We start from the raw sequence: 26814 nt of genomic DNA on the forward strand, positions 1-26814 counted from the left end.
TTCATTTAACTCCTAGATTTGGAAAATTGTTTCTTATGGCTTCTTGTAGCATATGCGACTCGGAAAACCCACCAACCATGAGAATGGCAGAAACATCATTGTTAACGGGTTCTTGCAGCAAGGCTTTTACGTGATTTATGATGTTTTTTATTGGAGACTCAAAAAATAGCTTAGCTACATCTGCTTTCACTCGTAGTTTATCTGCTTGCAGTTTAACCTGTAAACAAGTGATAAAAAGTAATAGTGATTGCAGGTTTTAGTCTCTGTTTGTCTTTTTATGAATACAGACATTACTTATTAAAACAAAATTCAATGAATATTTAAAGCAAAACTGTTGATGTATGACAAGTTTTAAAGATATATAAGCTGTTTTTACATTATTCCGCAACGGTAAAACAATCACTCAGAAATTACAATATCGCGGACAATGATCAATTGTGTGGCGAGATGCCTCTATCAGGATGTTTGATATAATTTAGTCACCGCATACCTTATGATTCGTACCTAGAATAGTTAGACCCAATCATATTCGAACCGCCGATGATCCGTCATAATTCAATATTTTAGATGATAGACTAAATGAAATAAGCACTAATCTTTCATGAATTCCTAGAATAGAAAGTTCTATCTACTGACACGTTAATTACGATAGTTTTAGGCTCTAATTACGGAAAATACACAAATTAAGGACAAATTACGCACTTCCATTATCAATGTACTACGGAGCTTGATTTTGTCATAATCATTGAGCGCTCATTAATTACAATTGGATAAAAGCTTATAAATACCGGGACAGCGCCACGAAGAGATCAGAACCTGCCTGGCTACCGAGGAGTCAACAACGTCAAAGTAAATATATTATATGAATCTGCCAAGCTACCGACCGAATAACATCGCAGAAAAATAAATAATATAATAAATTGCCAAATACTATCGGGTTCTTGACCTCCTATCATAGTCTGGGTTCTTACTCAGAACATTGCGTTCCGTTTAAGTTCCACGACGATAGGAACTCGACATCTGGTGGTATTTAGGTAAAATCTTAATGTATGGTATTCACCTCAGGCATAGTTTGTTGTGAATCGCCATACTACAAGAGATCCCATCCACTAATTTTGAGTGCTCGTCATCAGTTAAATTGAGATAGATTGATTAGCATTAATTATTTTGTATTTCACCAATCATTTTAAGAATCATTTGTTTTCCAATCATTCGGCAAGGAAGCCCATAGGAAAATTATATTATATTGAATATACTGAGCTAGACCGTGCACGCTACAATTGTAAGAGTCACGTTCCAAGAACGCTGTGTAAATGATTGGCATTTACACAAATAGAATCTACATGTACAATTTAAAACAATTACACAAAGGGCAAACAAACAAATTAAGAACATTGAGTTTAATCACAAAAACAATAGATTAATTCATCACACTACCATGACGTCAAAATGTGATATTAGGTACGCACTTGTAGCCCGGCATTCTTCAAATTTAAACTCATTTTACATGCTCTCTCAAAATGTTAAAAATTTCACTCTCCCTTCCTCAGAAAAATATTTCTTTGTTTCTAAGCTTATTCATAGTCCTCACTGGTAACCCATATGGGCGAGTCCTCCAGATGACTGTAGTAAAGTTAAGTTGGAGGATAGTGCAAGATACAGATGACGCTCCAATTCCAGAAGGTTCTTTAGTGTGCCAGGTGTAAAGCGCCCATACAGTGGACTTTTATCCATGTGTTAGTAAATTTAAGTTTGAACTCACGACCCCTGGTTTCGTAGTCAGAAAGTAATACCACTGAACAATGACGCTCGCTTTTCATTTGAAAATGTGTTTTCTGATTATATGTTTTTAGTGTTAAGCACAACATCGTCATGGCTGGACGAATTTACAAATCGGCACTTTGACTTCTTAATTAAGCTGACGAATGAGTGGGAAAAAAGTGTTAACAACACTTCACCTACAGTTTGTTTCTTATCGATGCTGAAGCAAATACTTTCTTTTTACTGGATAAACTAAGTCACAGCGACAAGAGTCAATGCACACTTCCGGGCGTACACCGTATACGTCTTTGCATTTCTGCCGAATTATAAGTGTTTGCAATGTTTATTTATAGCTAAAATGCCATTAGTTAGGGCTGTCAGAAGTGTTTGAAAACCTATCCTACTGAACGTCAGAATGTATAGCTTGTCACGTGCATTCGAAATTCGTGTACAAAGGAGAACAGGCGTAAGCTAATACAACTTTCTGTCCAATTCCTTGACTAACATTTTACAAATGTTTCAGGAATTGCTGAAAAAATTATGTTTAGAATAAAGATAGACAAAATGACAAATTGAAAACGTTGTCGAAAGCGAGGGAAAGTGGGTCGACAGAACAAGATTTTCTAATGTGTCGTTGTTTCGATTTCATGCTCCTGAAACGATAGGGTTTAGGCGTGTATGTGTCGATCATTCGTTTTTTTCTCACTCTATAATTTGACAGGGGGCAACAGAATGAAACGACGATAAAAGCTGAAAATGTTCTGTCGTTTAAGCATGGGCGACAGAATTTAACAACGAAATCACAGCATTATATTGTTGTTGTTTTAGCGGGGAAGACAAAACAACATAATCAGTAATTAGCCATCATACATTTCAAGTGACCTAGACATTCAGTTAACGCGGTCAACCATCCTTTAAGACGCTTAGGAAAAGCTTTATTATACGGTGTGCGCAATGCAGTATATAAAGCGCATTTCTTCCACCAAAAACATTTCACAAATTTTATTTACTACATATAAGAAGATCTATTTGTCTCAGTGAAGTTTTACGGTTAGAAATACTCATTTAAAGCTTCCAAGTCCGCCCGCTTAGCTTGATAGGGAGAGCGCAGATCTACAGATAGCGGGGTCGTGAGTTCGATCCCCAGACGGGCGTATGTTCTCCGTGACGACTTGATAAAAAGCATTGTGTCTGATATCATTCGTCCTCCACCTCTGATTCAAGTGGAGAAGTTGGCAGTTACTTGCGGAGAACAGGTTTGCACTGGTACAGAATCCAGGAACACTGGTTAGGTTATTTGCCCGCCGTTATGTAACTGAAATACTGTTAAAAACGGCGTTAAAGCAAAAGAAAGATTCAAAGAAATCAGCCTTCAGTGTTATCAAGTGCGCCTATATAACGTGGTTTTAGAGGCAGGGTGATTGGACATTTGTCAACGTGAGTATCCGAAACTGTATATGTTTGTTTGACTGTGTTTGATCAAGTATAATTAAGACAGATTATTGCAGATAAACAATGACTGCTTTGTTGGTTGTTTGTCGTTTTTGAACATTCAAGAAAATACAAACACATGTACCTGTGTCGAGTATATTGTCTCATCAATCCTTTTCTGCAGCGTTTTATCTCTGCATTCTTGCACTACGTCGGCAAACGTTTGGGGTATTTTGAATGTTACTTTTGAGTCAGTGCTTGGACATATATCTCTCTTCTTTACTTCAAAATGTCTCAACAGGTCAATGTAGTCCTCTATATGTCTGTCTTTGAATTTTGACATCACATCAGAACCTAAAAATATATTAATCAAAATAGATCATAATATAGGCAGTAATTCCCGGTCTACACTGTAAAAACGGGCGTTTCACTTTTAAACACTTTTTGAAACACTTTTCCTGTTACACTTTGGGCACACGTTAAAACGGAACATGTCACGTGTTTGAATTAGAAACACATAGTGTTGCTGTGGGAAACACTTATGTTCCAACTTTAAACATGTCACGTGTTTAAAATGAAACACGTGACGCGTTTCAAAGCAGAACACTTCTTTTGTTACAGTTTTGAAACACCTGAACACTTAGGTAAACACATAAAAGTGTTTCAAACTGAAACATGTGACATGTTTCCAGAAATGAAGTGTTCCATTTTTAAATACTTTTTGAAACACTTTTCCTGTTACAGTTTTAAAACACGTACGAAATGGAACACGTCACATGTTCAATTTAGAAACACACAGTGTTGTTGGTTGGAACATTGGTGTTCCAACTTTAAACATGTCCACGTGTTTCAAACAAAAACATGCGACACGTTTCAAAGTGAAACACTTCTTCTGTTACAGTTTTGAAACACTCGAACATGTAAAGTAAACGCTTAAGATGTTTCAAAATGAAACATGTGACATGTTTCCAAACATTAAACGTGCTGTTATAGAACACCCAAAAATTTCTTCACGATAAACATGTCACGTGTTTCAATTCAGTTTGGGACCTGTATCAAACGAAGAACTACATGTAAAATAAATTCCAACATTTATTAATAATTATAATGACTAGAACAAACATTGACTAAATAGAAACTAGCAAACTGAAAGGTACAATTTTCAACAGATATAATTCATTACTTCTTATAATTTGTAATATATATATATACATATACAACTAGACAGGAGTCCACGAGACACAATTAAATGTCCCCACCGCGACATTTACTGCTATAGGTTAAAAACTACAAAAGTAGCTTTTTAGCTAAAATGAAATCAACTAAAGGACCACAGGCCCTACAAAAGTAGAGCTGTCTGGTCCGATTTGTTTAAAAAGCTGCATCTTGAATGGGTACATAAGCCTACAAAAACTCAATAAAATCCTTTCACGTGTTTCTCTATAAAATGGCAGATCTGTTTTTTGATTGGTCGACATAACGTCGTAAGTAGGCCAAAACTCTCAGAATATTAGGGGTGTCACGCCTGCTTTTGAAAGAACCTGTATCTTATAAGACACATGTACATGAAAAATATTAATTCAATCTATGCAATGGTTCTCTCCAAAAGGTGTGAAATCACATTTTTATAGAAATTCTATAATAAAACTCTTTAACAAAATTAGGGGTGTCCTTCCAACTTTCCAAAGGAAGCTGTATGTTAACAAGGCAGTCTGAAAGACAGCTAAATCCCCCGCCATTGCTATGGATAGTGAAAGGGTAATCCTTTGATATATACCATTTGTATTTTGTGACTGTTTCTAAGCTATTTTCCCACCGGTTGCACCGGTTGCACTGAAATTAAAACTGGATTGTAGCCAAGCAAGTTAAACTGATAATTATCGTTTCAAATCGTTCAACATCGAAACTTCGTTTCACATATACGCAGACATACATTCTTCAAACATTGAGTGAAGAGCGTTTGACTGGGAATGTAGAATGGATATAATTATAGGTTATTAGCTTTGTATCGGGAAATATGCACGAGTTCTTTAGCGGAAATATTGCGCGACTTTCGGAGCGCAATATTCTTCCGCTTAAGAACGAGTACTGAATAGTGCAACAGCACACGTGGAATTACGTTACGCACCCGATATGAAAGTCAGGCGTCAGTATATGGAAAAATATTGACGTTTCCGGTACCAGTGTAACTTAACGGGGAATAGAAACGAGTATGTAATAATATACAATATCTAGAAAACTATAATATTTTTTTTTTTTTTTGAAAATACTTATTTATAGGTTATTAGCTTTGTATCGGGAAATATGCACGAGTTCTTCAGTGGAAATAATGCGCGACTTTAGGAGCGCAATATTCTTCCGCTGAAGAACGAGTGCATATTTCCCGATGCAAAGATAATAACCTTTTTATTACATACGCATCTACACGTATAGATATAATGTAAATATCATAAATTTGTTCAATAGCCTGAATAAGACTAACAATACTGAACTAAATAGAAAAAAATAGTGCAGCAACACACACTGAATTACGTCACGCACCCGATATGAAATTCAGGCGTCAGTGTATGGAAAAATATTGACGTTTCCGGTACCAGTGTAACTTAACGGGGAATAGAAACGAGTATGTAATAATCATTATTATCTACAAATTCTTTCTATGGTTCCTCATTAAATTGGACTTGGTGGCATTGTTTTAGTAAAATTCTCTTCATATCTGCTTATTTGTGTACAAAGTCGTAAGACAATTCAGTCGCAACAGTTTTTCTTCATTTTCCTCTCTTTAACTAGATTAAGGTAGTTCTGCACTTTCGGATAAAAATATTTTCTATCATCTAAAATTTGATAAAGCCCTGACTTTTCAAAACGTTACAATAAACTTAGAAAATTCGGAAAATAAATAAGATAGGGTCGTTTGCTTAATGTTTTGCCAAATGATTTGAAAAAGTTGGACCTCGCACAAGTTTTCATAATGGACGTCAATTGCAATTTTGATAACATTTTCGAGAATAGAAATTCTCTACTATGAATAATTTTATGAATCTTCTCACAGTCGTAAAAACGTACGGTCAAAAATATGGTGAAAAAAATGTATAGGTCCGTTTGCTTAATTGTGATATATTTGCCCATGATTAAAAAGATTCGCACATTAAACGCTGATTTTAAGATATTATTTCGAATTAATTAACGTGCCAAACGTTTTAATGTAACATGTTAGAAAAATAGTAACGTTGCCGTTGTAATACACTTACTCACGAGTTGCAATTTATTTATGAAACGATTATCATTTCCGTATGCTTATTCCAGGCTTTATTCTACAATATCCGGATAAATGACGTTGTGCCATTATTTAGGGTTTAACAAACGTGCAGGACCACCTTAATTTTCCTTGCAGAGTTCACATTTATTTTTTATAATTTGTTATCTTTTCTTTAGTCTATTTCTGTGATTGCAAATGTTTAATACCATGCAGACAAAATTACAATATCGTTGCTTTTAAAATGCAATTCAACGCTTTCTTGTACTTATCTCATATAAGCGTTTTTAGGGTTTGGGTGCGCAGATTACAGATGACATTTATTCTTGATCACCTGTACATACTTTTATCAGACATAAAATTCCTTTCATACTGTTTATGTCACTAAGGATTAAATTGTTCATAATACGTTATTTTAATTCATGTCCTGTGTTACATACTACGGATAGAAAGTTGAAATCATTATATTAAAGAACTACATGTTAGACTTGCTATTATAGCCAAATAAGTTTCTTACCATACCTATCTGTGGACCATATTGTAAAATGGTCAATATCACAGTAACTTCATGATAAAGTCTTTACCTACCTACCTACCTACTTACTTACTTACTTACTCTTACTAAAGATTCAAAAAGATTCAAAGATTTATTTGATCTCATGGCCCGAGAAGGCATAAGAGAATACAAACATAAAATAACAAATATAACAAAACGAGTCAAGAACATTGTACAAATAATATTCTGACCTGACCCTCTCATTTAATTCCCAAAGCCACCAGTTGTTTGCTGAAGAGGCGATGCGGTGAATGTTGATAATTACAAGCTATATGTTTTACTATTACTATAAAAGGAAGATAACTAGTGGAGATCATTTCAACGCTGTTATCTCCCCTCCAATACAAAGCAATAGGCATCATTATTTTCGTTAAATAAAGCTATTATTATTAGAGATCTATTATTTTTCGAATGCAATGCGCATGTATTTCAATTTCAAGAAATTTATCCTGATATATGTTTACCTGCAACGTTGGACAGAAAGTCTGTGAAAGCCTGATCTACTCTTGTACCTCCCCAATTTCCACCACTGGCTTTGTACAGTTCTTTAAGTTTCCCGCCAGACAAAACTTCATGTACCGTAATATCCACAGTGCCACCTGCAATAAAGATTGTGAACCTTCCAGTTTGCCTATTTTAAATATTAGCTTTTTTTTTTTTTTTGCTTTCTTTAAATGCCAAATACAATGTATAACACGAGGATCCTTCTATCACAAGAAAACGTATGCAAGTGTACTTTTTCCAGCGGACTGTAACAGCATAAATGGCAATCATTCTTTCAGGTCAAGTCTATAGAGAATACTTCTAGTGTGTATTCAAGGACCTTAATTGAACTTGAACAATATGATTAGCTTATCAAAGCAATATGGTGCTCAAAATTTTTAGGGACTTTTGACTTCTCACTTTTTTATTATAATTTTATGATATACATGGCCGCAAGTGGGCGAGGTTTGTTCAAACCTCTTTTTAATCATGTTGAGCTTTGAAAGTCGCGTGATCGACCCAGAGCAACCATGGCCCTCTGTTTTAATATTAAATTATTTAGATATATTATCTCGAGCGCACGGCATCTTTTGGACGCATGGCATCTTATCTCGAGTGCACGACATCGTATGTAGACCGCACGACTTATTATTTAAAGCACACGACATGCGCAATAAAATCACCCTGTAATCCACATCAAATATCCGACTAAACGGCATGACTTTTTCGCGCTAAATACACTTGCCCGTAAAGATTTGCGCTATATTGTATTAAAACATTCGTATATCGCGCAAAACTGTCAAATCTAATCTCAAGCGCACGACATCTTATTTCGAGCGCACAACACCTTATCTCGAAAGTACAATATCTTATCTCGAGCACACGGTATCTTACATCTTATCTCGAGCCCGCAACATCTTTTCACGAGCGTACGATAATTATCTCGAGCGTACGACACAGTTTCGCGATGGCACGACATCTTAATTCGAGTGTACGACATCGTATTTCGATCGAATGGCATCTTATCTCGAGCGCATGTCATCTTATCTCAAGCGTACGGCTTCTTGTTCCGAGCGCACGACACTTTATTTCGAGCGCAAGACATCACATTTTGAGTACACGGCATATTATGACGAGAGCATATTATGATATTTTTAGAACGAAAACATGAATTAGAGTAACATGTTCAGGACAGGAAGTCATGCCTTAAATGAATATTCATCTGAAAATGTTGGCTTACAATTAAGAAATAATATATCTCATCGGTGATTTGTCGCTGAATAAATCACTGCTTGGAGTTCAGATGCGAAGGAATTATATCACGAGGGCGTAGCCCGAGTGATATAATTCTACGCATCTGACAACAAACAGTGATTTATTCAAGAGCAAATCACTAAATGAGATATATTATTTCGATTCTAACAGGTTATCAAGGACTTTAAAGTACACCTTGTCGGCTTGCATTAAATATTTGCCCGTTTTCAATCGGGTTCTTTTCCAGCGCGCCGTTACGCCGCTTGACGCTATGACGTAATAGTTGTGACGTCAGAACAGTGAATTGTTGTTTAATAAATCACTGTCTCCAGCCTTCTTTGTTTAATAGGAAAATGAATCGGATCGTGTTAGAATGTGATTTAAGGTATCCGATCCACAAATAGGTAAATTTCGATGCCTGGTGACCCCATGATTTTTTGGTATCATTTGAAAGAGTTGTGTCTGCTGAACAAGAATTAATAAATAAGATGACCATAAATAATATGCAAAAATAATTACAGTCCTGTTTTATGACCGCAAAATGACAAATCTTACACTGTAACAACTGGATTTCTGTTGAAGTATCATTGAAGACTATAAAGTAAAAAACAAATAAATTCTATAACATATTTTTATCATGTAATTTATATTTTCTTTTTCAGTAGATGATATACTTTCAAATGATACCAAAATTATATGCGGTTACCAGGCATCAATATTTGATATATTTATATAACACTGTTATATTGAATTTGCTTATTTGTGGATCGGATACCTTAATACAGACATTTATATTAACATATACACGACCTGTACTGCAGTCACTGGGGATTTACTGATAATCTTACTTTTGATTTTATAGTAACTTTATTGTAATTGTTTTGACTTGAGGGTGCTCGAATAGACCATTTCACTACACACCGGTGTTGCATTTAATTAACTCAAAACAGAAACAGGATTCTGAATCGTGGTTCTTTTCTTTTAAAAGTGTTCTCGTCATTTCAAAACATTGGGATTCTCATGTTTTGAGTTAAAAAAGGCAACAAACAAGAAATATGCAAATCCTGCTGCGGCCCCTTTTACTTTCCTTAAATTTAGACTATTAAGACTTTTAATAAATCAATGCAAATAGATGAAATAACTTCGTTAAATAATTGTTCCACAGTAGTTTCGTCAACATTCTAGACTCAGTTATGAAGATTTTGAGCTTAAATCATTTCGAATCATTATAGATATAGCGATTCGATTGATTCGGTATCACCTTTCTATTCCAATCAAATAAACCGCTGAAAAACATGAAAGATTCAAATTCCGTTTTTCGTTAATGAACCCCGAGTTATCCCGTAATATTTTTTTTGATGAGAATTGTAAGCCGAGTGGAAATGATATTTATATTTATATATCTTTGCATTTTTATCCGATTCGATTTAAAGCTTCTGTAAGGTGTGGTGGCATATTTCTGCCAACCACATATCGGCATAAAACTTTAATACTGAAACGGGGAGAAATTGTATAGGCGGCCGCGTAGCTCAGTCGGTACAGCATTGGAACGGTATTCCGAGGCCCCGGGTTCGAGTTCTGGTCTGGCTGCACATTTTCTCATCCTGTGACATTTGGCGCCAAATGTGGGGCCTTGACGGCATTACACTGGTTAGTCTCCGACGCCTGTAATTGCTTGATTTATAAAGTACCCGCTGAAATTCGAGGACAAATTTCAAAATGGTGGGGAAATATGTCACGTTATAGAACTTGAATATTGAAACGGGCAGAAAATGTGTAAGCGGTCGGGTAGCTCAGTCCGTAGATTATCGGAACCGGGAATTCCGAGGCCCCAGGTTCGAGTCTCGGTCTGGCTTCACATTTTTCTCACCCTGTGACAGAATGAATGAGTGTATATCCGCCTCATCCCCTACCACCACCCCTAATGGTTTGTGCCTATAGATAGGATTTTGAATGATAAATTTGCATAATTGTTATGCCCCTGTATGTATTTCCTAGATTATGATTAATATAATTATGATGTAAAATATGTGTTCTATAAAGTTTGTTCTACATAAAAACATGAAAATGTTACTTTAAAAACTACACTTTGTTTTGCTTTATAAATACCCGATCGTTTGTAAAAGTGCAGAGTGCTTGCATGTTTCGTAGCTTAAAGTGGGCATTGACTAATGCGGCAGTGTATCATTTTAAAGATATTCTTGTTTTCTTTGCCCCATATCCTACGTCTGCGTTGTACGTGTACCTTTTAATAACGCTATTTATGCTAAAATGTTTTTGTTTTTTCATTATTTAAATAATCTTTACCATATCTGTAAAGTAAGCACAAAATTTGCGCATGGTAAATGTGCAGGGTATAAAAAAATAAAAAGGCAATCGGAATGACTGCTTTTGATACAATAAATGTTTCTTACAGTAACATAAAACTTAAAAGTTACCTCCTGCATCCAATACAATGTACTTTTTTCCTACTTCAAACGTAGACAATGTTGTTTTATCACTGCTGAGTTTTTCAACCGGTAGATGGCGACAGAATAAACTGGCTGCTTCTGGTTCCAACGCAATGCTCAATTTATCTTCTAATATACCAGCCTTGAATATGATACATGTACAGGATTTTAAAGCATTACTCACATTTAATATAATACTTACACGAATACTCAGACGTAATACTTTGATGTTGCCCGACAGAATGCAAAAAAATGCCCTTAAGGCCTGTTCCTGCTTTTTAAAAAGTAGTCTTTCTTACGTGTGAACAATATCAGATAGGATCAATGGAACCGGTTGTTATAGAAGAAGAGTTTTTTTATTTCAGATTCAATAGGCCATAGGCCCATGTGAACATATACATGAATTACAATTACATAACAATAGCAAGTCACGTGACAAATACTGTGTTGATATAAACCAGCTTTAAAAAGTGCATGTATAAACACAACGTTCTGCTCAAAATGAATAGCAACGGGACATTCTTAACTAGCAAAAGTAAGAAAGATTAAGGGTTCAACTGATCGTCAAGTAATTTACTGTATGCGGAGAAGGTGTCATTTCTTATTTTGTTTTGACTAGCTGAGTATGAGATTATATCAACACAAATTTACATATTTGTACAACATATGAATATACAATACTACATCGCTATCTTACACGTATATCGTACTCAACATATGTAGAGACAAGGTATAATAACAAAATATATTATGTGCCATTTATAGTGTTTCTAATTTCAAACGATTTAAATATGTATATACTTAAACGCTTAATTACATTTTCATTTTTACACTGAAACAATTGTTTCAATTTAAACATACTTGGTCTAATCCAAAAGTACCTGTTGATGTATTGTTTACGTAAATCGTAAAAGGATGAACATTCTAAAATGAAGTGAAACTCATCTTCAAGTTTATCACAAACTGTGCATTTTCTATCTGCTAATGGAATACTTCTTGGTCTATGCCACCTGCCAGACTCAATCTTAAGGTTGTGCGAGGAAACAACTAACCTGCTGAACGCTATCCTAAATTTCTGTACGTTTAAACATTTTAGAAAAAAATTGAAAATCAAAATTAATAATTTCCCTGAAGAAAACTGCTCGAGTTGAATTTTCTAAACGATCGTGCCATAACTGAAGACTATTGTCATAGAGGCTTTGCTTGAAAATATGTAGAAAAACATCGAAATTACCAACTCCCTGTGCAAGCCATACATCATGGAATCCCATCGAAGACAGTAAGTCTCGGACTAAAGTAACCCAGGAAGTCTTATTTGGATGTATATCTGCATCAGCCATTAACATATTATATACAATTTTATTATGCTTATTATCACTGTTACATATAAGTTTAAACCAATATCTAATAATTCTAATGTATCTATGATCAATAAGACTAAATCTTCCTAAGATACCATATACAAAGTCGTTCTGTGTTGTGCGCTTAACTTTTAAAACTCGATACAAAGTATGTACTCGTTCTATGTTAACAGCATTATGAAATCCCCAAATTTCACAAGACTAGTTAAGAATTGGTAAAACGAGTTTATCAAACAATTCTAGTCTGTGATTAACAGCAACATTTGAAAAATTCAGTAAGTTTATATTTAATTTGAAAATCGCCGTTTGTGCTTTACTAGCCAACGTAATTTGGGTTTCGCTAAATGATCCACCTTGTGTAAATACTATACCAAGGTACGAGAAAGACTTAACTATTTCAATCTGTTCATTTTCAAAAACAAAATTCAAGTTCCTCGGTAACATTCCCGATTTTCTGAAAACAATAACTTTAGTTTTCTTAACATTGATTTTCAGTTTCCATCTGAAACAATATTCTTGAAGTAAATCTAATCCTTTTTGTAGTCCGTCTGCTTGTTCAGAGAAGATGACAATGTCGTCGGCATATAGCAAAAGAAATAATTTTGTCATATATGTATCTACACCCTCGAAATTGTTCAAAATGAGATATTCTTCAATATCATTCAAAAACATAGAAAAAAGAAAAGGCGACAAACATTCACCTTGACGTACACCAAGCATACATGTAAATTCATTACTAAGTTTATTATTATATTTCACACGAGATTTCAGACCAGTGTACATACTTTTAATAACAGTTAACATCTTACCTCGAACACCAGTTTTAATCAGCTTATACCATAAATTATTTCTTTCTACATAATCAAATGCTTTACTAAAATCAATAAAACTACAGTACAGCTTCTTTCCAATGTTGATCATATGAGTTATAAGACCATGCAATACAAAAATATTATCTGTGGTACGCATGCCACTTCGAAAACCTGCTTGTGCTTCTATATATATATTATAGTACTCTGTCCAATTTGTTAACCGATTATTTAAAATTCTAGTGAACAGTTTTCCTAAAACACTAAGTAATGTGATTCCTCTACAGTTATCAGGAACATTTACTGCACCTTTTTTATGCAATGGAATGATATATCCTTCAGACCAAGATTCAGGGAAACATCCAGTGTTAAAAATCGTGTTAAACAATGTGTTAAGGTAAGGTAATAATCGAAAAGCACCATGCGTAAAAAATTAATTTAATAAATTATCGGGGCCCGCACTCTTTCCAGTCTTTAGCTCCTTAATGGCAGATGTGATTTCGACATTACTTAAAGGCACATCAAGCTCATTGAACATTACCTGAAATTCATTATTAAGAAAACGTTCATTAAAGTACAAAACGTCTTCATCAGGATTAAAAAGGTGATCGTCAGGATTATTTACAGCTTTGACAATTTATCAGTTACACTATTCATAATACTTCCAAAACTCGTTCAAACTTGATTCAATGTCAACACAATTTTCAGCTCGTCCAGTGTTCAAAATCAAATCGTTTAGCTTTTCAGTTACAACTGTATCATTTAAAGCATTAACATAATCATCTTTTAGTACACTATTCCACACATATTTACTATCTAGCGTTAAATAATCATTATCATCAGAGCCATTTTCATGCTGACGAATAACAATGTTTTCATAAGCAAATTCAATAACACAGTGATCTGATAACGGATTGGGGTCATATACTGTAAAGGATGTAATGTAAGGATACAATGATTCGGATACAATAATATAATCTATTAGACAACAGCCTCTGTGACCCACAAATGTATATTTTCCAATGCCGGCGTCATCACCTACACGGCCATTTAAGATACGAAGACCAGTCTGTTTGCAAAACTCAATAAATGCAGTCCCATTACTGTTCAAATGGCCTTTATCCTTAATCGTCAGGATTATTTACAGCTTTGAAATATATTTCAAAATAAGACAATGGTATATTTGGATCTTTTACATGTGAGGCAACTTTTAACAACTTCCAGTACAATTTGGCGTTTGTTTGATGATAAGTTTCAAGCTTTCGTGTACGTTCATCGTCGCATTTTCTTTTAGCAAATTTCAAAGCTGCTTTATAATCTGAGCGTGATTTAGAAAGTATAACTCTGTTTTCGTCAGTTTTACAATTTCTATAGCGATTTAAAAACACATAAAATTCATTTCTTTTTACTTTACAATTATCATCAAACCATGCTTTATTGTTTTGTGATGTAACATTATAAAAGTTTTTATTAATTTTTTTCTTAAACAATTTATCAGTTACACTATTCATAATACTTCCAAAATCGTTCAAACTTGTTTCAATGTCAACACAATTTTCAGCTCGTCCAGTGTTCAAAATCAAATCGTTTAGCTTTTCAGTTACAACTGTATCATTTAAAGCATTAACATAATCATCTTTTAGTACTCTATTCCACACATATTTACTATCTAGCGTTAAATAATCACTATCATCAGAGCAATTTTCATGCTGACGAATAACAATGTTTTCATAAGCAAATTAAATAACATAGTGATCTGATAACGGATTGGGGTCATGGACTGTAAAGGATGTAATGTAAGGATACAATGATTCGGATACAATAATATAATCTACTAGACTACAGCCTCTGTGACCCACAAATGTATATTTTCCAATGCCGGCGTCATCACCTACACGGCCATTTAAGATACGAAGACCAGTCTGTTTGCAAAACTCAATAAATGCAGTCCCATTACTGTTCAAATGGCCTTTATCCAGCGAAAATCTTGGATATAAAACATCAGTTGTATAATCTTCTGGTAATGAAAGAAAAGGTTCATTTGTATCAAAAGATATATAGTCAAGATTATCGGATGTACGGCTGTTAAAATCGCCAGATAACACTATATTGCACTTGCCGTTGGTACTATTGTGAATAAAAGCAACAGAATCTAACAATCGGTCGAAAATAAGTGTCGTCATTGTACAAACTGCACTCTAGGATTTGAAAAACGCCTCATCAATATATGCCAATTATTTCATTACGGCAACATGATGCAGAGATGGTAACTACTAAAGAAAAGCTAGGGCGAATAACTCTGAATTGACCAATAAACTTAAGCCGACATAAAACATTGGTCAGAAATGGATATAGAAAGTTTAGTAGTGTATCCATATAAAGTAAAATAATGCATTAATTTGTTTAAAGAAATTTTACGACATAATGAAACGTTACCTCAGATTTTAAGTTTTGTCTTTTTAGCTAAAGCTCTTTTTTGTTCTCAATGATGATACCTTGGTTTTACACAAAAATTGATACATCAAAATCTAAAATGTATATCCAACAATGAGAAATTACATAAAAGTTAAATTGGTGTCACAGATTTGTAACAACTTAGGTAGACTGATGTTATATTCATCCTTTCAAAGCAAAGTGTTTCTTACGCTTTACTCAGTTTGAAGCATTTCTCAGACTGTTCAGGAGTCTTTTACTGAAATTAATGTAACACAAAAAGTCATTGTCATCAAATGTAAATGCAAATTTTAACATTTTGAGGTAGTGGATCGGTAATGACTCTCTGCAATTTCCGTTTAATTATATATTTGTAAGCAATTCGATATTCTCTGGACGTAACTTTAGCTGAACACAATCATTGCTTTCCATAAAAAAACGAATAAATGCTGCAAAAGCATATGGAGAATAAGTAATTTGACGATTTTTATTTATTCACATTAATTTACAACATAACCTGTTTACACAATTTAAAAAAAAGACTTTTTGTTAGGGCCTATTATTTACAATTATATCAACAGTTATCACCTGAATTGAGTGCAATCCTGAGTGGAAAGTATTGATTGTAAAAATGTTTGTTTACATTATACAATCTTTAATAACGGTCATTTTTTGTTATATTTTTGTTAAACTTTTAATAAAGAGCATAATTATCATTCTCATTCACTCAGAATTTTTTCATGAGTTTAAGACTCTTGGCTAGTCTTGGATTTTGAATTTATTTAAAGACAAAAGGCTCTTTCAAGGTGATGGAAGTAGACTAAACTTACACTATACTCTATTAAATCTATCTAACTGTGGAAATTTCTGATATAGACTATAACTGGAGAAACCCAAAAATCAATGAAAACTGTCAATACAAGAGTTGTCTATTTTGCTTCAGATATTTTTAGAATGTCATTTATAGCTCGACTATTCGAAGAATAGGGAAGCTATCCTACTCGCACCGGCGTCGGCGTGAGCGCGAGCGTTAGTGTCACACAAATGTTAAAGTTTGCGTACCACCCCAAATATTTTCAAAGTCCATTGAGATATTGCTTTCATATTTTACATACTTGTTTACCATTATGACCCCAGTCTGTAAAAAGGAGGAGGCAAGTCTATCAAGCATTTTGACTGAATTATGGCCCCTTTTCGACTTAGAATAAATGTTAAAGTTTGCGTACCATCCCAAATATTTTCAAAGTCCATTGTGATATTGCTTATATATTTTGCATACTTGTTTACCATCATGACCCCAGTCTGTAAAAAGGAGGAGGCAACTCTACGAAGCATTTTGACTGAATTATGGCCCCTTTTCGACTTAGAATATATGTTAAAGTTTGCGTACCACCCCAAATATTTTCAAAGTCCACTGAGATATTGCTTTCATATTTTGCATACTTGTTTACCATCATGACCCCAGTCTGTTAACAGGAGCAGACAACTCTATCAAGCATTTCGACTGAATTATGACCCATTTTCGACTTAGAATAAATGTTAAAGTTTGTAAAAAGGAGGAGGCAACTCTATGAAGCATTTTGACTGAATTATGGCCCCTTTTCGACTTAGAATAAATGTTAAAGTTTGCCTACCACCCCAAATATTTTCAAAGTCCATTGAGATTTGCATACTTGTTTACCATCATGACCCCAGTCTGTTAACAGGAACAGACAACTCTATCAAGCATTTTGACTGAATTATGGCCCCTTTTCGACTTAGAATATGCTTATTGTAATGTTAAAGTTTTACTCATTGCTTATATTATACTATCAAGCACTGAGAATAGTCGAGCGCGCTGTCCACTGACAGCTCTTGTTTAAACATCAAATATTTCTATTTTTACATGGAGAGGAGAAAAAGCATAAATATATCTGGTAAATTGGTGCACTTAGCTATCATTTCACACTGAAAACCTGTAAAGATGAATATTAATTTTCAAAGTACCATCTCTACAACATGTATTCAAGTATTTCTTTATTGAATTGTTATTATTAATTAAATCTGACCCGATATTGTCGATTTTTTGTGTTATTTGAAGCGTGACCGTCAGATGTCTTTATGTCTGTATCATCGAGAAAATGAAGGAATCTATATTTTTGATGCAAAAATGAAGCCGTCGCTGAATTTCGAACCCACGCGGCAGGAGATCTATTGAGTATGAGTATTAATAGTATGTTTTACCTCCGAGCTAATTTGTAAATAGTATGTAAACTAGAAATATTTAGATTTACAAAGATGTTGAATTCTCTACGCTTCATTTAAATGTATTTATAGTCATGTTTGCATACATCACGTTATCGTTGGGCAGTTTGATTTTTACGTTTGAGAGTTCAATTTATAGACTCGTCTACCGATTAGGGAAATAAGCATAATTTACCTTGTCTTATTTAGGTAAAAACGACTATCACACTGAATAACAGTACCTGAATAATGGACCACTCCATTAATAAAAAACATCGCTGACCTCGAAACCGAACTTTTTATACATGTTGACGTCGATAACAAACTCATGACCAAAATTTTTATATATCCGAATAAAACTTACCCGAATGTGAGCTTCATGAGCGGTAGTCACACTTCGCACCGCCTCAATAGCTCAGTGGTAGAGTGTCCGCTTGAGTTCGGGAGGTCTGGGTTCGATCCCTGGCCGCGTCATACCAAAGAAGTAAAAAAAAAGGTACTAAAGGGTTGTACCAAGAGGTGAAATAAGCACTACTGGATACCTAGTTTGTCGCACAAGAGTTTTGTTGCTCGTGGTATATGCGACGTCAAATAAAGCTTACCATTATTTTTTCGTTTGGCATAAACAAATTACCATCTTAAGACCCATATTTATTATGCATATTTCACAAATATATGTATTTGGATCAAATTCTCCAAATTTAAAGATGGGGCGTTTTTAAAGTGCTCGAATGTATGTCATTATGTTCAACAAGTTGTGCATGTTGATAAAATTAGCGCGCGGCTGGTACTACTGGTAAAATGCACTTTTTGTTACTATCTATAGTATCAAACGTATTAAATATATGTAATCAAGTTATTACTATTTATCCTACCTTCATGCAAAATAAAGGCAAAAATCAAGGGATATGATAAATTTTGCTTTATCAAGTCAATGACTAAATAAAGCTTGCCGGACTATTTTATCTTATTTTTTTTTAAACGACGCCATCTTGTTTTTGAGAATAACTGCTAAAAGACATATTTATGCAATTATTTTTATAAACGCTAGAGCCTCGACTTTTATATTTTCTTCGACTCACTTAATAAAATAAGACAGTAACCTATCATTCTCTATTTACATTGCAAATAACTTCATTGCTTATCAAAACGTGGTTCAATGACGGATGGCAAAGTCCATGTTGTAACTTTACAAATGTAATGTAACAGGAATATTTCAGTTGATATACTAGTATATGAGTAAACCGAATAAACTAAAGACAGTATTATTATCATTAGTATCTTCTTAAGTATATCAATGCATTAACAATCAATGGATTACCTCTTGTGCAGCTTCCCTCATGAATTGCTTCGCGGCGTCATTCCAGATAGCTGGTACAGTAAGGACCCATTGTATTTCATCTTCTTTGATGCCACAACCAAACATACGTCCCTGTAACATCTTCATAAGGTCATCCTTCATGTACTTAATGGACAGCGAAAATACTGTTTTAGCAGAGAGCCTCTTTTTTCCGCTGATGTCTTCTAACACCATGTCTCTCCCAAGTCTCTGAAGTGTTGGAATATATTTTGTCACTACATTAGCCTCAGACGTGTAATAGGTTTACATTCAATGATACAGACAAAATTTCAATGATAAAGTAGATAAATCCACATCTAAAACTTACCTGTTTCTCGTAAAGTTGCATCTTAAACCGTTGGAAGAAGAACCACTTCTCGGGTTCTTCGTTAGCCACCAGATCGGCGTATTTATTTTCCGCTTCATATCCAAAACTGTGTAGTGTCAGACCATCTGGTTCTATCAAAATGCACGTTGGCCCTACCAAAAAGTGAAAAGAGATAGTGTAAGGATAACAATAAAAAAAATAGAGTGCGCATGCGCAGCTGTAAGGCAGACTTTCAAAGCGGCTTGAATATTAGTACAAATCCTTACCACATTTTGAAGAATTATCCTTAAACTGAGATAAAATGAAGCGAAAATTAGGGGTCATAGAGAGATTTGTCTTGTCACATAAACTTACTGCAAAAATCACATCAAAAGTACACTGCTTTGACCTGGTATTACTACTCAAACTGATACTGAGTTTTACTTAACCATAAACAACTTTCTCCCTATTTTTTTCTATCTAAATGTCAAACATTCATCCATAATGAGATTTAAAGAAACACTAGAACCTTAATTAAGATCTCTGTGGCCACCCCAAGTGAAAAATAGTGTTCAATAACCTGTCCGCCATTACGCGAGACCAGATGGGTTACCGCTGATCTTAACCTTCCCGTTATAAACAGGCAAACAAGAATATAAGAAAGCCACCATCGAACAAGTGTTGTGTTAGTGGTACTGTTTAGTTTTTCAGCTTGGACATTTCGGCTTTGGTGGTTCCAATAGTCCCACTTTCGCAGCTTTAAGTAGTATAATCACCTCTTGGATATGGTGCCTGCTTTTTATTTATTTTTTTTTTTTTTTTTGGCAGCCTAAAATCTCCTGTCTAAATTTCAATATGTTTAGTTATGCCCCTTGTTTCCTCGTTTAGGGCAAGCCCATTATTTTAACTGGTAACTATACGCCGATTTTCATGGAATTGCACACTAGTGTATCACTGAAGGTTCCATGTGCACTGCCGTACGAACGCATTTGCGGATCTCTCCAAATTGATTTTCGGTACTTGTAACATGTGTAATTGCTGAGTTCTGCTCAGCCCGGGGCTAGAGGACATGGGCGGTAGCATGAATTTCCTCTACCGTCCATGAACAGGCTCAATCAAACTCTGCCTGCAGCATTTTCATTTTTGTTGTGTTGAGCGACCTGTAAAGTTTTCACGTTTTCTATTTTCCTGAACGTGATCTTGCTCATATTGTAGACTTCCCAACTAGTGGCAACAACACACTTAATGTTATTTCTGACAAACCGACCAGAACTGATCAAGGATGAACAGCTTACATGGCACTAGTTATCACCATGCCGTTTTCGTTGACACAAACATGTACGTTCCTCATCGTACACTCCTTATGTGGGGCAAAGCCAACATAGATCAAAAAAACTGAATCCGTACAAAACACGGTCGATGTTAACATCATCTGGCTGTCAACAAGTTGTTGACGATGAACTGCCATCACGTCAAAGGGTCCAGGACAGTCAAAAAAGCTAGCTTCGCTTCAGATTGAGAAAAGTATGCAACCATTAAGCGTAAAGCCAAATAAAGCCTGCACAACAACCCATGAGACGCATGTAGCCTCCATGAGGACCACGAGAAGCTAAAAGTTTTCTGAAACTATATACTATCCAGGGATACGGACAACTTTGGTGTGACGGACAACTTTGGTGGGTCTTCTTAGAAGAAAAATGGTGTCACCTATAGCATAGTAATTTGTATTCTAATTTAGATGTAAATAGTTATCCCTTACAGGTGCGTATGTACAGTATTATAATCAGATCGCGAGAAAATGATGATGATGTTGTTGATGATGATGATGATGATGAAAGAGTGTCATGTGTACCAAAGAAAGCTTGCTGTTTCACACTTTAAATGATATAAACATATTTAACTAGCATCAGATATTCTAAGTCGCCTTGGAGTTCTTGTTATCAGTATTGGCATAGTTTCTAGAAATATCAAAAATAAAATTGTTCAATATATAACCTTTTAGAGACAGCCGTCCGCCAGGCCAAGGCTTTGTAAACACTTTTGTTGGTTCACTTTCAAACTCATGTCTGAACGAAAATCCCCAACCGGAAAAGGTAGTACCAAAATCGATCGCCGCAACTAATAATGCGAAGGAAGCCACCTGAAAGAAAAAGAATAACGTTCTTTGATGAAATCAAGTAAACTTTATACCAATTATGTTGCAAAATATTGTTTTGTCCAGTTGGCGTTTAATTCAATAGAATCCCTCCATATTCACTCGTTTGAGTGCTTTTAGAAAGCTAAAATCACAAAATATCCAGGAAAAATAATAAATGCCATGTTGAAATAATATTTGTTTGAATGTTTGCAAACTGTTTTTAAATTGAAACTTAATACAGACGTACGTTTTGGTTATAGAACAATTATATTGTATTTTGTTCATAACGAATTTGAGATATAAATAACCTATACAAAAATTAATTTCACAGATATTTACGGTATTACAGACTATTTCTCGGGATGCCTCGAATTATCTTTTTACCTGTGATGTATTGTCAAATAAAACAGAAAGCCTAGAGCTTAGATATTTCACTTGTAGCAATGCCTAGTGGACCTCTACAAAATTTGTTCAATCATGTCCCCCGGGGTTAAAATTGACCCCGCCCCAGGGGTCACTATAAGTTGGTATATACATCTACTTATGATATAGTTGTATTTTGTATGTATGCTTGGTCAGTATATGATATACTCTAGAGCTGGTCATAAATCTTAATTGTCTTTTGTCATTATTATGATTATTCTGTTAAAGGTTAAATGTTGTAATTGTTTCGTTAAAATAAGCTCATGTTTCCATAATAACAAAAGCAACAGCAACACTACTGAAATAACACAATTGCATTTATAGTAAATGATACATGACGTATCTCTAAGGGAATTTCTCGTTCATGTTTGATGTATCGAGCTGAAATAATTTACAAATAATTGAAATTCTTGAAGAACACAATATTTAGTTATGATTTCAGTCTATAAACTAGTTTAAACATCTAATACAATTTAATATACTTCACAATACTTTCAGTAAAATATGTATTACACACTTAAACCAATTAGAGGCGTATTGTAAAAAGTGGGGCTTAACAGTTAACGTCGAGAAGACAAAAAATATGGTATTTCGAAAGGGCGGTCCGTTATCAAGAAACCTGTCATGGACATATAACGGACAAAACATTGATATTGTTGACAGCTTTAACTATCTTGGCTTTGTACTTAGTAGTGGTGGTTCATTTCGCAAAGGAATAGAGGCATTAGCAGATAAAACTCTTAAATCGATGTTTTCATTAAGAAGCATTACCAAGGACATGCAGATTCCTCTACATATCAATTTTAATCTGTTTGATGCATATGTAACGTCTATAATGTCATATTGCTCTGAACTTTGGGGGTTTTCTCAAGCAGACAAACTGGAACGGCTTCACAGAAAATATTTGAAGTGGACATTGAATGTTAAAATGAATACAAACAGTTATGCACTATATGGCGAGACTGGTCGTTTTCCATTAATCTTAGATAGAAAAGTGAAAATAATAAAATATTGGTTCAAGTTGTTAAACTGTCATAATACAAATTGTATTTTATATTCTATTTATAATGATCTATTTGAATCACACGAAATAGTAAATAATTGGCTATCAAATGTCAAGTTTATGTTACAACAGACAGGGTTTAATGATGTATGGACAGTTTAAAATGAGGTTTAAAGACATTTATATAGGACAATGGAGAGAAGCAGTAAACACTTCAACGTCATTGTTGCTATACAAGGAAATAAAACAAACTTTTGAGATGTCCGAATACCTACATACAATTGACAATAGTAAATCCAGAAATGCTTTGGCAAAACTTAGACTTTCATCCCACTGTTTGGCAATAGAGCAAGGTAGACACAGGAACCAGATAAGAAGTGAGCGAAAATGTGTATTATCTGATAAGAACGATATAGAGGACGAATATCACGTTGTGTGTATATGTGATTCATACAAAGAATTGCGAAAAACATACATTCCTGCCTATTACAGAAATCGACCAAATATGTTCAAGTTTGTTGAGCTTTTAAAAAGTAGCAATCGTAAACTTTTGTATAGGCTATCAATTTTTATCATAAAATCACTTAAAATAAGAAATGGCCTGATTAATGTTGATGTCTAAAGTGTATGATATGTGCCTTCTATGTAAACTTAGATATTTTGCCATTTTCATGTACATGCCATTGTAATATATTTCCATGTATGGACGATAAGCTGTATATGCTTAACTCAAAATAAATAGTCTGTTCTGTTCTTTTCCTTATCAAGGTCACGTAGAAAAAGTGGAAACCCATATGTCGCCCAAAATTACAAAAATAAAAATGTTGCAGGCCCGCTTTGACTAATTCAGTCCAAGGAAGATACTACTTTCTTGCATTTTTTTTCAATTTATATGAACCTGCAGCGATGATATTAATAATTGCCTTCTGTAGCACAACAGATAACAAATTTCATCAACTTAAAAATCAATTTTAAACTTTGTTCTCCCGTAAAAATTGGCGATGATAAACAACATTATTCCCAATTAATTGATTTATGTTAGGTAAATGCCTGTATGTACATAACTGAAGCAAAACAACTGTTGATAAAAGTAAAATAAACCCATTATCTCTTACTGCAACAGTAAGTTGCAAAGTCAAAATTATTCAACATTAGATAATTTAGAAAAAAATATTCGTACCTAAATGTTCTCAAAATGAAGAAAAGTTTCTTAATATTTAAAGGTCTTGACAGTGGTGTGAGATGTTGGAATTCTTTCCGTTTAAACCACTTTGATATCATTGAAGTGCTTTTTAATTTTAACAGTTCCATGATTATTTTCTCAAAATATGAACATTTCAATTTCTTTCAGCCTAAACCTGAGGACTTAAAAGTTTTGCCACAATTACGTTTTTATTAATAGAAATGCTGAAACATTCAAACTGTTTTTAAAAAAAAGTTTCTACTCTTTCACTTCAGCTAAATTCATTTTTACAAAAACCTGTCAGGGCTGATACAACTATATACAATGTAAAATATAAAAATTAAAACGGTTTTTGTTTTGTCAGTTACCTAATTTTCGATTTTTTTATCGGTCTGACAAAAGTTGTAAGGTTGTTCGACCGAATGTCAGGCAATCTGTCCTCTTGTATGTATAGCGGACTTTTGAGTATGAGAGATGGGGTGATAATTTATGCATCTCTACTTGTTTTATTGTATATAGGCCTACGCAAACGAGTTTAAAAAATAAACCCGAGTTAATATAGGATTAACAAGAGCTGTCGGAGGACAGCAACGCTCGACTATTCAACAGCCTTGTCGATTGAATGAATAAGAAAGTCGAAAAAGGGGCATAATTAAGTAAAAAAAGCAAAATAGGGTTATGGAACCTGCATAGTTCGTATCAGCTCATGACAGTGGACAAGTGTGTGAAGTTTCAATCCATTCCCATAAGTGGGTACTGAGATACCAGCTTACATATAAGAATTTAACCAAAAACTCCTAAGTTGAAAAAGGGGCATAATTTTGTTAATGCAAAGTTGAGTTATTGACCCTTCGCACTGCATGTCATATCATGACAGTGAACAAGTGTGTGAAGTTTCAATCCTTTCCCATTAGTGGATACTGAGATACCAGCTTACATACAAAAACTTAACCAAAAATTTCTATGCTGAAAAAGGGGCATAATTTTGTAAAAAAGCAAAATAGAGTTATGGGACCTACTTTGTGTATGTCAGATCATGACAGTGAACAAGTGTGTGAAGTTTCAATCCATTCCCATTAGTGAGTACTGTGATACCAGCTTACATAAAAAATCTTAACCAAAAATTTCTAAGTCGAAAAAGGGGCATAATTTTGTAAAAAAGCAAAATAGAGTTATGGAACCTGTGCAGTGTAAGTCAGTTTATCACAGTTAATAAGTGTGTGAAGTTTCAATCCATTCCCACAAGTGGTTACTGAGATACCAGCTTACATACAAAACCTTAACCAAAAATTTCTAAGTCAAAAAAGGGGCATAATTTTGTAAAAAAGCAAAATAGAGTTATGGAACCTGTGCAATGTAAGTCAGTTGATCACAGTGAATAAGTGTGTGAAGTTTCAATCCATTCCCACAAGTGGTTGCTGAGATACCAGCTTACATACAAAAACTTAACCAAATCGGGACGCGGACGCCGATGCGGACGCCGACGCATGGGCGAGTCCAATAGCTCTACTATTCTATAAATAGTCGAGCTAAAAACGTAGTCTGAACACGGTATTACTAACATATACTGGCTGCAGGGCTGACATTCTGGTGTACATTTGTTTTCTTTCACAATAATCTCATAATGGTAAGGACTAAATCAGTATTTATAAAATCAACGGCAGGTAGTGTCAAAAAGCTTTACAAAGAAGTATAAAAAGCTAAATAATTTGGAAAAGAAATCTTATTTGTTTACAGTAAAAAAAAACATCGGTGTAAGTTATGTTATAGTTTATGTAAACAATGATAGGCAGTGAAAAGGCATTAATGTTGAAATAAAAGCTGAATGGGTTGCATAAAAATGTTCTTCTGGTTTATAGATGTAATTTTCATTCAAATATTTTACAAATTGATTAGCAGCAACAACAACCACCGTCAATGCTTTGAGCGTATTGATTATTCATTATTTCGAGTAATATGTACAAAGTCCCAAGTCTTAACTGTAAAGTAGTCGAAAACAAAAGGTAGGCAATGGCAACATTATTTTTTGTCGTTTTTTTTCTTTCTTTAATACAAATTGAATATAGTGGTAATTTGTGGAACATAACTAACTAGTCGTTAGTAATGTTTAAGACTAAACCAATACTTTTATAATATTAATGTATACTTTGCATAAATATCCCGTTTTTTACTTTCGTTTTCAAAACGGTCATTCATTTTCTAACTTGAAAGTTCAAAAACCTAGATAATTGTCACTTTTAATCAATTTAAAAATACATACTTTGAGATAAATAAAAGCACATTTTTACGTTATAACTACTTACCATAGTGTTAACATTCCACGTTTACAACTGATTATGTTGTTCCCATGCTCTGGATTTAACATTTTGATGAAGAAATTCCAGTACTCAGAGCAAACATTTACC

General features: G+C 34.2%; 1 protein-coding gene across 1 annotated transcript; it reads right to left on the reverse strand.

Annotated features, from left to right (window-relative positions):
• LOC128546141 (heat shock 70 kDa protein 12B-like) lies at positions 1-26814 on the reverse strand. Its single transcript, XM_053540378.1, has 8 exons — positions 26713-26814; positions 21659-21803; positions 19685-19836; positions 19339-19566; positions 11180-11333; positions 7469-7603; positions 3338-3546; positions 1-217 (listed from the first exon to the last, which is right to left on the reverse strand). The coding sequence occupies exons 1-8, from the start codon at positions 26713-26715 to the stop codon at positions 2-4; spliced, it is 1242 nt and encodes a 413-aa protein (XP_053396353.1). The 5' UTR covers positions 26716-26814; the 3' UTR covers position 1.

The sequence above is a fragment of the Mercenaria mercenaria genome, chromosome 4 (genome assembly GCF_021730395.1).
Source record: "Mercenaria mercenaria strain notata chromosome 4, MADL_Memer_1, whole genome shotgun sequence".
NCBI lineage: Eukaryota > Metazoa > Mollusca > Bivalvia > Venerida > Veneridae > Mercenaria > Mercenaria mercenaria.